This window comes from Eschrichtius robustus, chromosome 4, assembly GCF_028021215.1.
Source record: "Eschrichtius robustus isolate mEscRob2 chromosome 4, mEscRob2.pri, whole genome shotgun sequence".
Lineage (NCBI taxonomy): Eukaryota > Metazoa > Chordata > Mammalia > Artiodactyla > Eschrichtiidae > Eschrichtius > Eschrichtius robustus.
Window position 1 is genome coordinate 80955403 of NC_090827.1, and position 17662 is coordinate 80973064.

General features: G+C 38.8%; 1 protein-coding gene across 1 annotated transcript in view; it reads left to right on the plus strand.

The window, feature by feature from the left end:
- Window positions 1-17662, plus strand: part of TXK (TXK tyrosine kinase) — a 46910-nt gene that overhangs the window by 27672 nt on the left and 1576 nt on the right. The window contains exons 10-13 of the mRNA XM_068542224.1: window positions 9308-9524; window positions 12055-12119; window positions 14176-14294; window positions 16322-16479. Of these exons, the coding sequence (XP_068398325.1) occupies window positions 9308-9524; window positions 12055-12119; window positions 14176-14294; window positions 16322-16479 (559 nt within the window). The remainder of the gene's footprint in view (window positions 1-9307; window positions 9525-12054; window positions 12120-14175; window positions 14295-16321; window positions 16480-17662) is intronic.

Sequence of the window (17662 nt, forward strand, 5' to 3'; positions counted from 1 at the left end):
TTATCCAAAGCAATTTAGTTCTGTTCCAAATTTGCAGACCCCAGTTGACAAAAACAAAAGCAAACCCCCCAAAACCAGTGGTGATTAACTTGATCCATTATTTGAAGGCAGAGCAATGTGTCTCTTGGGGCTCTCAACCCATACTCCAAGTACTATCAAAATACTCTTTCCATCCACTTAGAATAAAATGAATTCTGAGAGAAGTTAATGATAAACACAACTTTCCAGTGGTATCAGTTTCTCAAAGATGTTTTTGTGCCCCTTGGTTACCCTACTGGCCTTTGCTCCCTGATATTACCTGCATCAGACCATGGTTTTCCTACACCTAAAGGACAGACAAAAATTATATTCCTGTGTGTTGGATTAAATAGGTACAATAAGAAAAGAATGAAGGGGAGACATATGATTCAGGGAAAGTTGAAGTCATACTAGAATCCCTATCAAAAAGAAAGAAATAGAATTTAAATCCCCCTTCTGAGATGTTTAAATATATGCATCTAGGAACTTCCCTGGCTGTCCAGTGGTTAAGATTCCACACTCCCAATGCAGGGGGCACGGGTTTGATCCCTGGTCGGGGAACTAAGATCCCACATGCTGCATGCTGTGGCCAAAAATTAAAATAAATAAATAAAAAATAAATATATGCATCTCATAAAGGCAATTTAAACTTTTGGGGAAAAGGTATCACTTTTACTTTAAATATCATTACACATTGTTCGGATCCCTTTTGATAAACTACAGTTCTTTTTATTTGAATGTTTGGGTTGTTGCTGTCTGGTTACTTGAGTGTCTGAGAAATGACTGCTCCCCAAAAGAACCTGCTAAAATGAGATGTCTAATATCTATCACAATGTGAGGAGTCTAGAAAGGCTCAAGCCTGGGCCCAGGATCTCTGAGGAAGATATTTTGAGGGCAATGGAAGATGCATGGAGTGTGGAGAAGAGAAATAGTTCCTGTCAGTTTATGGAGGCAGGAATTAGGCTACAGGCTTATTTTTAAGTCATTTCAGATGGACATAATGTGTTCTTGGGTTTGAACACAGTTGATTTTTTTTCCTGATTTTTTGATAGTGAGGCAGGAAAAGTCCCATTCTAATATCCTTTTGCAAATACATTCATCTTTAAAAAGTTAAATAGCTGACATACATTGGGCTCTATCTGCCAAGAATATACAGCTTGGCATATTACCTTCCTTTTTGTAAGCATACAGCTTCAATGTCACCTCTACCAGGAGAGCTCCCCTGTCTACCCTGTTTAATTGGCAGTGCCACCCCCAAATACTTTCTGTTGTATCACCTTGTATTAGTTCCATCAAAGCACTTGTCACTACTCCCAACCTTCACATGTATTTGTTTTGTTTCTCCCCCAGTAGAACGTAAGCTCCATGATAATGGGACCTTATTTATCTCTCTTCTACAACCGGGTGAGTGCTTAAAATAATGGCTAGCATGTAGTTGGTGTTCAACAAATATTTATGGACTATTGAATGAGTTAATGAATCCTCACCACATTTCTATGAGGTAGGTTCTATTAAGACCCCAATTTTAGAGATTGGTTCAACATGGCGGAGTAGAAGGACGTGTGCTCACTCCCTCTTGCGAGAGCCCCGGAATCACTGCTGACTGCTGAATAATCGTCGACAGGAAGACACTGGAACTCACCAAAAAGATACCCCACATCCAAAGACAAAGGAGAAACCACAATAAGACAGTAGGAGGGCGCAATCACAATAAAATCAAATCCCATAACTGCTGGGTGGGTGACTCACAAACTGGAGAACACTTATACCACAGAAGTCCACCCACTGGAGAGAAGGGTCTGAGCTCCACATCAGGCTTCCAACCTGGGGGTCCGGCAATGGGAGGAGGAATTCCTAGAGAATCAGATTTTGAAGGGATTTGATTGCAGGACTTTGACAGGACTGGGGGAAACAGAGACTCCACTCTTGGAGGACACACACAAAGTACTGTGTGCACTGGGAACCAGGGGAAGGAGCAGTGACCCCATAGGAGACTGAACCACACCTACCTGCTAGTGTTGGACGGTCTCCTGCAGAGGCGGGGGGTGGCTGTGGCTCACCGTGAGGACAAGGACACTGGCAGAAGAAGTTCTGGGAAGTACTCCTTGGCGTGAGCCTTCCCAGAGTCCGCCATTAGCCCCACAAAAGAGCCGGGAAGACTCCAGTGTTGGGTCGCCTCAGGCCAAACAACGAACAGGGAGGGAACCCAGCCCCACCTATCAGCAGACAAGCAGATTAAAGGTTTACTGAGCTCTGCCCACCAGAGCAACAGCCAGCTCTACCCACCACCAGTCCCTCCCATCAGGAAACTTGCACAAGCCTCTTAGATAGCCTCATCCACCAGAGGGCAGACAGCAGAAGCAAGAAGAACTACAGTCCTACAGCCTGTGGAACAAAAACCACATTCACAGAAAGATAGACAAGATAAAAAGGCAGAGGGCTATGTACCAGATGAAGGAACAAGATAAAACCCCAGAAAAACAACTAAATGAAGTGGAGATAGGAAACCTTCTAGAAAAAGAATTCAGAATAATGATAGTGAAGATGATCCAGGACGTCGGAAAAAGAATGGAGGCAAAGATCGAGAAGATGCAAGAAATGTTTAACAAATACCTAGAAGAATTAAAGAACAAACACCTAGAAGAATTAAAGAACCAACAAACAGAGATGAACAATACAATAACTGAAATGAAAAATACACTAGAAGGAATCAATAGCAGAATAACGGAGGCAGAAGAACGGATAAGTGACTTAGAAGACACGATTGTGGAATTCACTGCCACAGAACAGAATAAAGAAAAAAGAATGAAAAGAAATGAAGACAGCCTAAGAGACCTCTGGGACAACATTAAACGCAACAACATTTGCATTATAGGGGTCCCAGAAGGAGAAGAGAGAGAGAAAGGACCAGAGAAAATATTTGAAGAGATTATAGTCGAAAACTTCCCTAACATGGGAAAGGAAATAGCCACCCAAGTCCAGGAAGTGCAGAGAGTCCCAGGCAGGATAAACCCAAGGAGAAACACGCCGAGACACATAGTAATCAAATTGGCAAAAATTAAAGCAAGAAAAATTATTGAAAGCAACAAGGGAAAAATGACAACATACAAGGGAACTCCCATAAGGTTAACAGTTGATTTCTCAGCAGAAACTCTACAAGCCAGAAGGGAGTGATGTGATATATTTAAAGTGATGAAAGGGAAGAACCTACAACCAAGATTACTCTACCCGGCAAGGATCTCATTCAGATTCGACAGAGAAATCAAAAGCTTTACAGACAAGCAAAAGCTAAGAGAATTCAGCACCACCAAACCAGCACTACAACAAATGCTAAAGGAACATCTCTAAGTGGGAAACACAAGAGAAGAAAAGGACCTACAAAAACAAACCCAAAACAATTAAGAAAATGGTAATAGGAACATACATATTGATAATTACCTTAAACGTGAATGGATTAAATGCTCCAACCAAAAGACACAGGCTCGTTGAATGGGTACAAAAACAAGACCCATCTATATGCTGTCTACAAGAGACCCACTTCAGACCTAGGGACACATACAGACTGAAAGTGAGGGGATGGAAAAAGATATTCCATGCAAATGGAAATCAAAAGAAAGCTGGAGTAGCAATCCTCATACCAGATAAAATAGACTTTAAAATAAAGAATGTTACAAGAGACAAGGAAGGACACTACATAATGATCAAGGGATCAATCCAAGAAGAAGATATAACAATTAAAAATATATATGCACCCAACATAGGAGCACCTCAATACATATGGCAACTGCTAACAGCTATAAAGGAGGAAATCAACAGTAACACAATAATAGTGGGGGACTTTAACACCTCACTTTCACCAATAGACAGATCATCCAAACAGAAAATTAATAAGGAAACACAAGCTTTAAATGACACAATAGACCAGATAGATTTAATTGATATTTATAAGACATTCCATCCAAAAACAGCAGATTACACTTTCTTCTCAAGTGCACATGGAACATTCTCCAGGATAGATCACATCTTGGGTCACACGTCAAGCCTCAGTAAATTTAAGAAAATTGAAATCATATCACGCATCTCTTCTGACCACAACGCTATGAGATTAGAAATGAATTACAGGGAAAAAAACGTAAAAAACACAAACACATGGAGGCTAAACAATTCTTTACTAAATAACCAAGAGATCACTGAAGAAATCAAAGAGGAAAAAAAAAAATACCTAGAGACAAATAACAATGAAAACACGATCCAAAACGTATGGGATGCAGCACAAGCAGTTCTAAGAGGGAAGTTTATAGCAATACAAGCCTACCTCAAGAAACAAGAAAAATCTCAAATAATCTAACCTTACACCTAAAGGAACTAGAGAAAGAAGAACAAACAAAACCCAAAGTTAGCAGAAGGAAAGAAATCATAAAGATCAGAGCAGAAATAAATGAGATAGAAACAAAGAAAACAATAGCAAAGATCAATAAAACTAAATGCTGGTTCTTTGAGAAGATAAACAAAATTGATAAACCATTAACCAGACTCATCAAGAAAAAGAGGGAGAGGACTCAAATCAATAAAATTAGAAATGAAAAAGGAGAAGTTACAACAGACACTGCAGAAATATAAAGCATCCTAAGAGACTGCTACAAGCAACTCTATGCCAATAAAATGGACAAACTGGAAGAAATGGACAAATTCTTAGAAAGGTATACCTTCCAAGACTGAACCAGGAAGAAATAGAAAATATGAACAGACCAATCACAAGTAATGAAATTGAAACTGTGATTGAAAATCTTCCAACAAACAAAAGTCCAGGACCAGATGGCTTCACAGGTGAATTCTATCAAATATTTAGAGAAGAGCTAACACCCATCCTTCTCAAACTCTTCCAAAAAATTGCACAGGAAGGAATACTCCAAAACTCATTGTATGAGGCCACCATCACCGTGATACCAAAACCAGGCAAAGATACTACAAAAAAAGAAAATTACAGGCCAATATCACTGATGAATATAGATGCGAAAATCCTCAACAAAATTCTAGCAAGAAGAATCCAACAGCACATTAAAAGGATCATACACCATGATCAAGTGGGATTTATCCCAGTGATGCAAGGATTCTTCAATATATGCAAATCAATCCATGTGATACACCATATTAACAAACTGAAGAATAAAAACCATATGATCATCTCAATAGATGCAGAAAAAGCTTTTGACAAAATTCAACACCCATTTATGATAAAAACTCTCCAGAAAGTGGGCATAGAGGGAACCTACCTCAACATAATAAAGGCCATATCTGACAAACCCACAGCAAACATCATTCTCAGTGGTGAAAAGCTGAAAGCATTTCCTCTAAGATCAGGAACGAGACAAGGATGTCCACTCTCACCACTATTATTCAACATAGTTTTGGAAGTCCTAGCCACGGCAATCAGAGAAGAAAAAGAAATAAAAGGAATACAAATTGGAAAAGAAGAAGTAAAACTGTCACTGTTTGCAGATAACATGATACTATACATAGAGAATCCTAAAGATGCCGCCAGAAAACTACTAGAGCTAATCAATGAATTTGGTAAAGTTGCAGGATACAAAATTAATGCACAGAAATCTCTTGCATTCCTATACACTAATGATGAAAAATCTGAAAGAGAAATTATGGAAACACTCCCATTTACCATTGCAACAAAAAGAAGAAAATACCTAGGAATAAACCTACCTAGGGAGACAAAAGACCTGTATGCAGAAAACTATAAGACACTGATGAAAGAAATTAAAGATGATACCAACAGATGGAGAGATATACCATGTTCTTGGATTGGAAGAATCAGCATTGTGAAAATAACTATACTACCCAAAGCAATCTACATATTCAATGCAATCCCTATCAAATTACCCATGGCATTTTTTACAGAACTAGAACAAAAAAATCTTAAAATTTGTATGGAGACACAAAAGACCCCAAATAGCCAAAGCAGTCTTGAGGGAAAAAAACGGAGCTGGAGGAATCAGGCTCCCTGACTTCAGACTATACTACAAAGCTACAGTAATCAAGACAATATGGTACTGGCACAAAAACAGAAATATAGATCAATGGAACAAGATGGACAGCCCAGAGATAAACGCACGCACCTATGGTCAACTAATCTATGACAAAGGAGGCAAGGATATACAATGGAGAAAAGACAGTCCTTTCAATAAGTGGTGCTGGGAAAACTGGATAGCTACGTGTAAAAGAATGAAATTAGAACGCTCCCTAACACCATACACAAAAATAAACTCAAAATGGATAGAGACCTAAATGTAAGACCGGACACTATAAAACTCTTAGAGGAAAACATAGGAAGAACACTCTTTGACATAAATCACAGCAAGATCTTTTTTGATCCACCTCCTAGAGTAATGGAAATAAAAACAAAAATAAACAAATGGGACCTAATGAAACTTAAAAGCTTTTGCACAGCAAAGGAAACTACAAACAAGACGAAAAGACAACCCTTAGAATGGGAGAAAATAATTGCAAATGAATCAACGGACAAAGGATTAATCTCCAAAATATATAAACAGCTCATGCAGCTCAATATTAAAAAAAAAACAACCCAATCCAAAAATGGGCAGAAGACCTATATAGACATTTCTCCAAAGAAGACATACAGATGGCCAAGAAGCACATGAAAAGCTGCTCAACATCACTAATTATTAGAGAAATGCAAATCAAAACTACAATGAGCTATCACCTCACACCAGTTAGAATGGGCATCATCAGAAAATCTACAAACAACAAATGCTGGAGAGGGTGTGGAGAAAAGGGAACCCTCTTGCACTGTTGGTGGGAATGTAAATTGATACAGGCACTATGGAGAACAGTATGGAGGTTCCTTAAAAACTAAAAATAGAATTACCATATGACCCAGCAATCCCACTACTGGGCATATACCCTGAGAAAACCGTAATTCAAAAAGACACATGCACCCCAATGTTCATTGCAGCACTGTTTACAATAGCCAGGTCATGGAAGCAGCCTAAATGCCCTTCGACAGACGAATGGATAAAGAAGATGTGGTACATATATACAATGGAATATTACTCAGCCATAAAAAGGAATGAAATTGGGTCATTTGTAGAGACGTGGATGAATCTAGAGACTGTCATAGAGAGTGAAGTAAGTGAGAAAGAGAAAAACAAATATTGTATATTAACGCATATATGTGGAACCTAGAAAAATGGTACAGATGATCTGGTTTGCAGGGCAGAAGTTGAGACACAGACGTAGAGAACAAATGTATGGACACCAAGGGGGGAAAGCATCCGGGTGTGTGTGTGTGTGTGTGTGTGTGTGTGTGTGATGAATTGGGAGATTGCGATTGACACATGTACACTGATGTGTATAAAATGGATGACTAATAAGAACCTGCTGTATAAAAAAGTAAATAAATTTTTAAAAAAGACCCTAATTTTATACATGACAAAAAGGGAATTTTGAAAACTTATGTAATTTGACCACAGTTCCTCAACAAAACATTGGTAGTGTCTAATTGTAATCAAAACTGTGAACTGTATGGGTACCAAGTCCATAGTCTTAGCTAACATAATAATCAACAGATATTTATTGGGCAACTACTATATGCCAGATCTTATAGTAGGGGCCATAATTGTTAACCAAAATTGTTGTCATTCCGTGTACGTTTTCCAGTGCACTAGCAGAGTAACTTCAAATCTCTACTGTGTTCTTAATTACTATATTTTGGAATATAGCCTAAATTGGGGGCCTGTACTCATGGTGTTTCCAGAGTACCTGCTAAAAGATTATTTAGGAAAATGAAAGAAAACCAGTCTTTTATTCAGCCCATAAATTTCTACTAAAATTAAAATTTTTTTCTTTATATTTTTACCATGGTTTATACTTTTTATAATACGTTCACATACATTATCTCATTTAATATTCACTAGAAGAAAGAAGGACAGGTTTTATTATCCTTATTTTACATGTGAAAAAACTGAGGCTTAGAAATTTTAAATAAGTTGCTCCTGGTCATGCATCAATAGGAGATAAAACAACTTGAATTCAGCTCTTTTGTTTAGGAGCATGACATTTTCTTTAAATTATTATAACACTGCGTTGCTTTTAAAGGATCCTTTATTTTAGTTGATCAACTATGGATTTGTGTCTCTGGATGTAGCTTATTAGTAGCAGTGCATATAGAAAAATATGTGAACTAATTACATTTATAATAGTAAAAATATATAAGTAATTCTAATTTCCCTAAAAACTGAATACTATAGTCGAGAAGAAACAATAAACTTTTGAAGTATAAATGACTAAAAAGATTATTTTAGGGGGCTTCCCTGGTGGCGCAGTGGTTAAGAATCCGCCTGCCAATGCAGGGGACACGGGTTCGAGCCCTGGTCTGGGAAGATCCCACATGCCGCGGAGCATCTAAGCCCATGCGCCACAACTACTGAGCCTGCGCTCTAGAGCCCGTGTGCCACAACTAACTGAGCCTGCACTCTAGAGCCCGCGAGCCACAACTACTGAAGCCCGCGAGCCACAACTACTGAAGCCAGGGCACCTGGAGCCCGTGCTCTGCAACAAGAGAAGCCACCACAATGAGAAGCCCACGCACCACAACGAAGAGTAGCCCCTGCTTGCCACAACTAGAGAAAGCCCGCGCACAGCAACGAAGACCCAACACAGCCAAAAATAAATTTTAAAAAAAAATTATTTTATTGTGTGTACTTTAACAGGCAGTATTTGAGGACTTGTTTGTGTGTGTGTGTCTGTGTGTGTGATTACTAAATACAGAGAAGGGTTTCACGTTGGTAAATGTTTTTCAGTCTTCAACTTAATCTAAAAATTTCCTTTAAATGCCTTTATTCTTTAAAATTTAATATTCTTTTTAATGCGCATCAATCACTCTTTCCTCCCTCCTGTCTGTCCAGAATTTTTTGTCTAAGCAGCTGCAGTTGGGGAGGTTGAAACTGAAGGAACAGGAACTGGGCAAGGAGCAGCAGTACTGAGGAAGCAAAAGGCTTACAAAATGGAAAAGAGAAAAGCAGAACATGGAGCATGTACTATTCTGTATGTACAGTGACTTAGGAAGTACTGCGTAAACTCTCAACCCCACTTTCTCAGCGCATAAAGTAGAAAGGAAACTGTTCTACTTTCTCTGTGGTTGGGTTAATTTTAATCATAGCTTGATGATGAACATTATATGGAGCTGGTAAACATCACCAGTTGATTTCAAACACTTCAGAATGCAAAAACGATTCGGGTCTGTGTTTTTCTTCAACAGGAAGTTATCTCATTCAAGGCTCGTTCAGCTTTATGGAGTGTGTATACAGCAGAAGCCTCTTTATATTGTGACGGAGTTTATGGAAAATGGCTGCCTGCTTAACTATCTCAGAGAGAGGAAAGGAAAACTTAGGAAGGAGATGCTACTGAGTGCATGTCAAGATATCTGTGAAGGAATGGAGTATCTGGAGAGGAACTGCTTTATCCACAGGGATTTAGTAAGTACGGTGCAAATTTGCTGATTATGTATATATTACACTTGTATTCAGAAGGACATGATAAGTTAGGACTTTCAATACTTTGAATAATGCATTCTTTGACTTAATTTTTAAACATTTTCCTATTTGTGTAACCTGCTGGGAAATGCAGCTTTATTTTTTAATTGCTCATTGATGCTGGAGCCAAGTAAGGTGTTACTCTAAATACGCCTTGAAGTAATTAATCACCACACTAATCAACTAACTAAAACTAATTTACTTTTCTTTCCTCTTCCGCCTCTCTTCTTCCTTCTCTTCCTTCTATCTTTCTTTCTTTCAACCAATAATCAAATATGTATTGAGTGCCTATATATGCCACGCACTCTGCCAGGTGCTGGGTACAATGCTGAAGAACCCCAGTGGGTCTCACCCAGGGGTGAAACTGCCTCAGGTGGAGGTGGTTAGGTTCTTGCAGTATCACAGCAGCACTACTGGCATTATTGAGGAGTCAAAATGCTAAACCATTCTGTTGCATAATGCTCAGAGCAGCTCTCCAAACAAACAAAGAAGATTGAAGCTTGACTTGCCCCCAAAGCAAATAGCTCTGCTTCCCTGCCTTGCTACCTCCCCTTGAAAAACATTTTCTATCTGCTCCATATTTATTCATGATATTCATACTATTCCTTCTATGTCCTTCCATGTCTCATTTCTAAGTTCCCAAATTAAATCCAAGGAGAATTTGAGAATTTCTGAGAAATCCCTGATACTGTCATCTAGAGGTAATCCTGAACTTCCATCAGCCATCACCAGGGTAACCATATTATTTATCATTCAGGCTGGAATATTTTGGGGAGAGAAAGGAGGCATAATTTCATTGGCCCTAGCACACCATTGCTTGCCCTACACATGACTTAGAACTGTCAGAGCATTTATTATTTACTACTTCCTATAATAGTTGTTTACACAAATATTAGACTCTAAACTCCTTGACATCAAGGTGTAGACTTCTGAGCTGCAGTTCAGCATCATGAGAATACAAGTTGCCAAGCAATGGCTCCCAAACTTAGCTGTGCATTAGAATCACCTGGGAGGTTTAAAAACATCACGGTAGCCAGCCCATACCCCTGACCAATGAAATCAGAATCTCTGTGGGTAGAATGTAGTCCTCAGCATTTTTGGAAAATTTCCCTGGTGAGTCCACTGTGCAGTCAAGATTGAGAACCCTGCTCAAGAGCTAGTTGAAATCTCGCTTTTGTTTCTTACTAGCCATGTGACCTTGAGTAAGCTAGTTAACTAGTAAAGTGGTATTAATTATAGCACCTCCCACATATGGACTTGTTGGGAGGATTACATGAATTAATATGTGTAAGCACTTAAAACAGTGTCTGGCACATAGAAAAGCTCAACAATGCTCGACCATTGTTTTGCGTGCCTCATGGCACATTCCCCAGGGTCCAGCCCATAGTAGCCATTGAGCACATTTTTGAATGTATGGATCTGGTATCAATTCCACCTAACTCACTTTCCTGGTCTCTGCAGTTTGTCCTTCCTGATAAGGATTAGAATTCAAAATTCAGTCAGGTGACAGTTCTGGTCATTCTATTTGCTCCAGGTGGCTTCCTGCAGACCCTCCTAGTCTTGGTTCCTTCCTTGATTGCTTTCCTTTGAGTTCTGTTTTCTCCACCCACATGCCACTTAAAATATATTAGCCAACTATGAGTCTTTTCTCGGTCAAGGGTTTGCCTTGTGGTTTAGCTTTGAGATCATTTGCTGGCACTTGTCAACATCTTCCAAACTGGCTCCTTCTGGCTCGCCATTTCAAGTTTTTTGCTTTTGTTTTTGAACTAACTGAACCACAAATTAGCTCAAAAGAGAAAAATTCTATCAAACCATTGGCCTACATGAGGCTAAATAACCAAGTCAATGATTTTCCTGACTAAGCTGACTGAAAATGGATTGTTTTGGCATCAAATAGATTGTTTCTGAATTATATAGTACTATATTTAGTTCACTGTGGTAATTTAATAAATATGAAAATATTGTAAAGAGTTTTGTTCGATGAAATGTAAATTTTAAAATACAATTTCTTTGTTTTTATTAGCAATTATATATAATGAGTATCCCAAAGATATATAATGACAATCTGTTATTTTTCATGCATATTGGACTTTCCTCTTTTTATTTATGAAGATAAAATTTTAAATACACACTATTTTTTATACCAAGATGCGTAGTTTATTATCTCTTAGATTGAGTTAATCCTGATACTTATCAAGGATACTTCTTGAGAAAGATTACACATTTTAAAAAGGAAAAGTGTTAACATTTCTTTTCATTTTTTTGTCATTTCTTCGAAAAGTCATTAAAATTCATCACACGAGGGCAGATACATTAAATCATATATAGCATCGATAGGTATCACCATGAAATAACATGGCTGTTCACACAGAGAGGTAGTGCTGGGGCCCAAAGAAACTAAGGAAAAGGAGAGTAGAAACTCTGGAAAGAGAAACTTTGTATTCACACGTGGGTTCTTTTCTTCTCCCTATAGGCCGCGAGGAATTGTTTGGTCAGTTCTACAAGTATAGTAAAAATTTCGGACTTTGGAATGACAAGGTACATGATATTCTTTTTGGATTGTTTACTCACGGGAGGGAATCTTACATTAGTCTACAGACAAATTGAAGATGTTCTTGGCTTTGCTTTTTTTTCTCTGAGGGCAGTGTTGATGTGGTTGTATGGCCTGCTGACCCACTTTGAACTTTAGGACGTGCACCAGTGTTCGCTGTGAGGGAAACGGAGGCTGTGGGCTATTCTTCTGATCTTCTTTCAGGCGGTTATTAATAAAGCTATGTCATATCTTAAAATTCAAAAGAATTTCTCAGTCTACTTATCATATATATAAGGTTAAGAAAAAAGCTTTCCTGGTATATGTATATTTCTGAAATAGAGAAAGAATAAATTTGTTTTCTCAGCTCTGATTTTTCTGTCGTCATCATGCATTTCTCTTATCAAGTGGAGTAGCTGACTCTAAGCCTACAGCACAAGAGTGTGGATCATCTGACCTTATTTTCAGCGACTCAGTGCAGTTTACATTTTGCATCTCCTTTCCTTCAGGTTGCTAGAAATTTCATCCCAGTGATTTCATGGTTTCTTCCTGATGCTCTTCAGGGTCACAGTCCAAATTCTGTGTGTCTCATGGGGCCACATACTGGAGATGGCCTGTCTGGTCCCTGTTGTTATCCATTGACACTGGCTTCCTTACAGCCGCCATCCTCCTCTTTTGTCTTTGGCTGGCCATCCACACAGGTGGCCGCTGACTCATCTTGAATTTCTGCCTGTAAGATTCCTTCATGTCTGATATTCGCCACGACTAGAGCTCTCCACGTGGCTAAGGCCCCATCTGCCTTGGCACACCCATAGCCATTTGTCCTCTGGAATCTTTCTGTGTTTCCCAGGGCTTGGCCTGGGAAAGAGGACACAGGTTCTGTTTTGCTCTTGAATCCCACCAACCGACTGCAGGGCAGTGGGGTCTTCTTTCGCTGCAGTGTGACCAGGGCAGCCCTCATAGGGTGCAGGGTACAGGACCCTACCTCAGCCTCCCCATAGTGTCTAATACTCCTTCCCTTTCTTTTGAATCTCTCCCACACCCCCAGCACAAGGGATATTTTTGTAGCAGAATGGATGGTGGTGGTAGTGAGATATCATTTGTATTCATGAGCCATTCTCCCAGATATTTTGTTCATAACTCAGTCCTTCTCCTTCTCTGGAAAGTCTAGACTTTTGAAACTCAAAAGCTATAAAAAAAAATGGCTCTTTTCCTTTTGTTTTCTGTTATTCATTCTTTCCTCTAGTAGAATGACCTCTGGCTCAATAAAGGACTTAAAGGTGCGGTGAGGTAAGGTATGTGGGAAACAAGTGTGTGTGTGGGGAAGCATTAATAAATATATTAATTTTATATTAAATATATATAGTATATATAGTATACTATATATATATATAGTATTTCAAAAATACTATATTGCATACTCAAGGAGCTACATAGCACACGTTAGCTATCCTCTCTTTTCTCCAGATTCCCACACTTGGATGTTACCGTGTATGATTTTCAGAAAAGAGAGAGGGTTTAATTTTGTTGTGTTGTTATTTTTTTTAAAGGAGATGATAGTTGTTCCTGATTTATTTCCATTTGAATAAAGGCATTAGAGATTTTATACGCCAAATGTATTACGTTCAAATACTTTTATTTTTCCCCTTCTTTGTCCTGCAAAAATTATATGTATATAGAAAGAAAATAAGGCATCAAACTTCAAATTTATTCTTTCACATATATTTATCTTTTTTAAAAAATAACCTTGGTTGTTAGTGCATTCAGCATGCTTCTTTGCAGAATTAAGAATTTATCATAACTAATCAGTGGGGCATGTTTTAGACTGAAGAATTGCTATGGTTTTCTGAGATCCAAATACAATAAACGCAATTGAGGCTTGGTTTAAGGAGGAAACTCTATAAGGGCTACTTTCTCACTTTGAGAGCAAGAAGAGAAGGTATACTGAACCTTTCTGTGGTAAAATACTTTGTATTTTAGAAATCAGAGTTAACTAAAAGGATTTGAAGTAAACTGAACTTAGAGGTAATTAACACAATGTGCTCTGAAATCTCATGGCCCTAGGTACGTTTTGGATGATGAATATATCAGTTCTTCTGGAGCCAAATTCCCAGTCAAGTGGTCCCCTCCTGAAGTTTTCCATTTCAATAAGTATAGCAGCAAATCTGATGTCTGGTCATTTGGTGAGTGAATTCGATGTTCATTTGTTGGAGCTTGATTTAATAAAATAGAGATTGCTTTTTTTTTTTTTTTAAAACTTTGGGTTTATTTATTTATTTATTTTTATGGCTGTGTTGGGTCTTCGTTTCTGTGTGAAGGTTTTCTCTAGTTGCGGCAAGCGGGGGCCACTCTTCATCGCGGTGCGCGGGCCTCTCACTATCGCGGCCTCTCTTGTTGCGGAGCACAGGCTCCAGACGCGCAGGCTCAGTAGTTGTGGCTCACGGGCCCAGTTGCTCCGCGGCATGTGGGATCTTCCCAGACCAGGGCTCGAACCCGTGTTCCCTGCATTGGCAGGCAGATTCTCAACCACTGCGCCACCAGGGAAGCCCGAGATTGCTCTTTAAAAAAAAAAAAAAAATTTATTTATTTTTTATCGGAGTATATTTGCTTTACCATATTGTGTTAGTTTATACTGTACAGCAAAGTGAGTCAGCTATATGTATACATATATCCCCTCTTTTTTGGATTTCCTTCTCATTTAGGTCACCAGAGAGCACTGGGTAGAGTTCCCTGTGCTATACAGTAGGTTCTCATAAAATAGAGATTGCTCTTTTAACTTTGACTTCTTAATATGATGTAGCTAAAGGTCTTCTTATAACTGTGTTTCTGTCTTAGGTGTTCTAAATACATCAGGCTGTCTTTGGCAACTGGTGTCATACACCTTCTTACATTAAGTTTGCCTTTTAGATCTTTTCCTTTCCCACTGAGCACTTGCTGTAAAACCATAACAGAGTCTACTGATCTAGAAAACGAACTCAGCCAACTTTCCCACACCACAGAGACTTGCAAGAAAAACTGATCTTATGGCATCATTGACTCTTGAGTGTAATTAATAAACTTCATTGTCTGACTTTGAGTGATGCCATCTCATTTACATTATCACCTTCCTATTTTGTGAAATTAGACATAGGCTTCCTTGGGATCTATCAATTGCTGTTTATATTGGGTAATGTTCTTCATTGAAAAAGAGATACTGTGGACCTCTGTCCCATGGAGTTTGTTCTTTGAGTTGACTTTCAAAAAATGGCAACAAATGTATAATAATCTATCTATTCTCTTTCACCTGTACCTTTCTGGGTGGCTTCTTGGCTTTGGAGAGACATCTGCACCCTCAAAGGGTGTGAATATTATTGCCCACAATAAGGTTAAGCTTGTATTGATCTCATTAGCTCTCCACTGACATGTGGTAGTCTTGGCAGGTGACATTATAAGCTCTACTGGAGAGCAGTTAAGTTGTGAGACCAGTGGATAGCAACACAAGGATCTCATCAGGTGGTTGTAGAACATTTAGAACTCCTTGAGTTTTACTTGACCACTTGTCTTTCTTCATCACTGTACAGTGAGCTTCTTGAGCACATAGACTGGTTTCAGTCTAAGAATCCTCTGGCTCTAGCATAGGCGTGGCCTCTGATCAATACCTAATACATATTTGTAGAATAAGTGAATAATTAAATGAACTCAAATTGGGAGACTTGAAGGAGTTTCATCAATCAATCTATGATTTTTGAACACCTGCTTATAAACAGAGCCCCTGCCAGATTTTCTGGGACTCTACCCAGCAGTCTTTCAGTGGGAAGATGGGAACGCATGCCATCTACTGGCTGGTAAACTCTTGGCTTTAGCAGGCAGCAGGGGATCACACAATTCTGTCATTTTCTATGGAATGGCAAAGTTTCACTGATTTCAGGGTGTGGAGACATGAGCAGTACTTTGAAATGAAGATGCTGCCAGCATTCTTCTTCCAATAAGGAGGCAGTCATGACCAATGGAAAAGGAAAGGCATTGTTTTCACTTGGAATATATTCAGTTCATAGGCCTCTTCAAAAAGTAAGATGCACAGGGTCTGCTTCCTAGATAGACCTGCTGTCATTCTGGATGATTGTAACTCAATGACTGCAGGAGGAAAATAATGGGTTGTAATTTGAAACATCTGTTTCAGTTCCAAGTAACCATTTCTCTAACCTCTTATTTTCATGCATTTTATTTGCAGGAGTTTTGATGTGGGAAGTCTTTACAGAAGGAAAAATGCCTTTTGAAAATAAGTCAAATTTGCAAGTTGTGGAAGCAATTTCTAAAGGCTTCAGGCTGTACCGACCTCACCTGGCACCGATTTCCATATATGAAGTCATGTACAGCTGCTGGCATGAGGTGAGTGTCCCTTGCTTTCCTGCAAAGGTTGGCAGTTCCAGCATCCGAGAGTAGATCTGGTTATCACCCACATTACTTCAGGACTTCGTCATGGCAGGAAAAGGTGTCTATTTCTCGGTAATGACCCCTGAGAGCCAGAAGAAGCACTTCCACTACAAAATCATTAATCCATTTTGTTTTTAACAATGGCCTTTCATCTGAGGAAACTCAGTGCATTTTCTAAGTCTTATCTTGCTGAAGTTGGTTCCTGCAGAAACTCTCAATGTTATAAAGCCTCAGTGATGCGACTTTTTACTCCTTTTAAGAACTGCTGGGTGGAAACTAAGGGTAGAATCAGGCTTGTTCAATTTCCACATTGAAAGAGAAGGATGGTGTTTGTATTTACTTCACTCTAATTTGTCTTGCTTTTCCAAGGCTGAAAGTAATGGGTTTCATCTCTCCTATGGCACTCAAGACTCCTGATAGAGAGATTAAACGAGAATAGAAATGAAGGCAGAAAGTGTGCCAGGAACTTCTACTGGGAAAATTATCTCCTGGGAGGCCAATTTCTCTTTTACTTGAAATGCCAAGCTTGAAAATAAAGCCAGAGGGTTTATATCCCATCTCTGTCTTTTCTGGGCACTGACTCAACACACCCCTCCCCTTCATCAGACCCCTCTGTGATTTTGACAGTTCTCTCTTTCCAGCTGACTGATTCAGCCCAGAAAAAACTACAGCTGGATGAGGATTTCCTCCTGGCTGAAAAAGAAATCACTTGACTCCCAATTCACAAACACTAAAAAAATTCAATATTTCAAGAGTGACATGGTTGTTTCCATTCCAGAGAAGTATTAATTTTATAAAGATCCCCAGTGTCTGAAAATACTTTGCATATGATTAACTGTTCTGCAAGGAATCTTGAAAGACATAAAAAATATTAAGTAAGCTGTTAGTAGCAAACAGATGTCTTAAGAGCATCTTTGCAATAACAATATAAATAGCTTAGGAATATATATTGTATATTAAGCAATATACTTGTACATGCACATACAATATAATACTTATTGAGATTTTACATATCTGTGGAGAGGAGACAGAGAAAGGAGTAAATAAGATGCTGACGAGAGGACGAAGTAAACGAGGTGCTTATGCACCTCTAGATTCAAATGTGATTATGTTAGCAGCGATAACACTTGTTTCATAG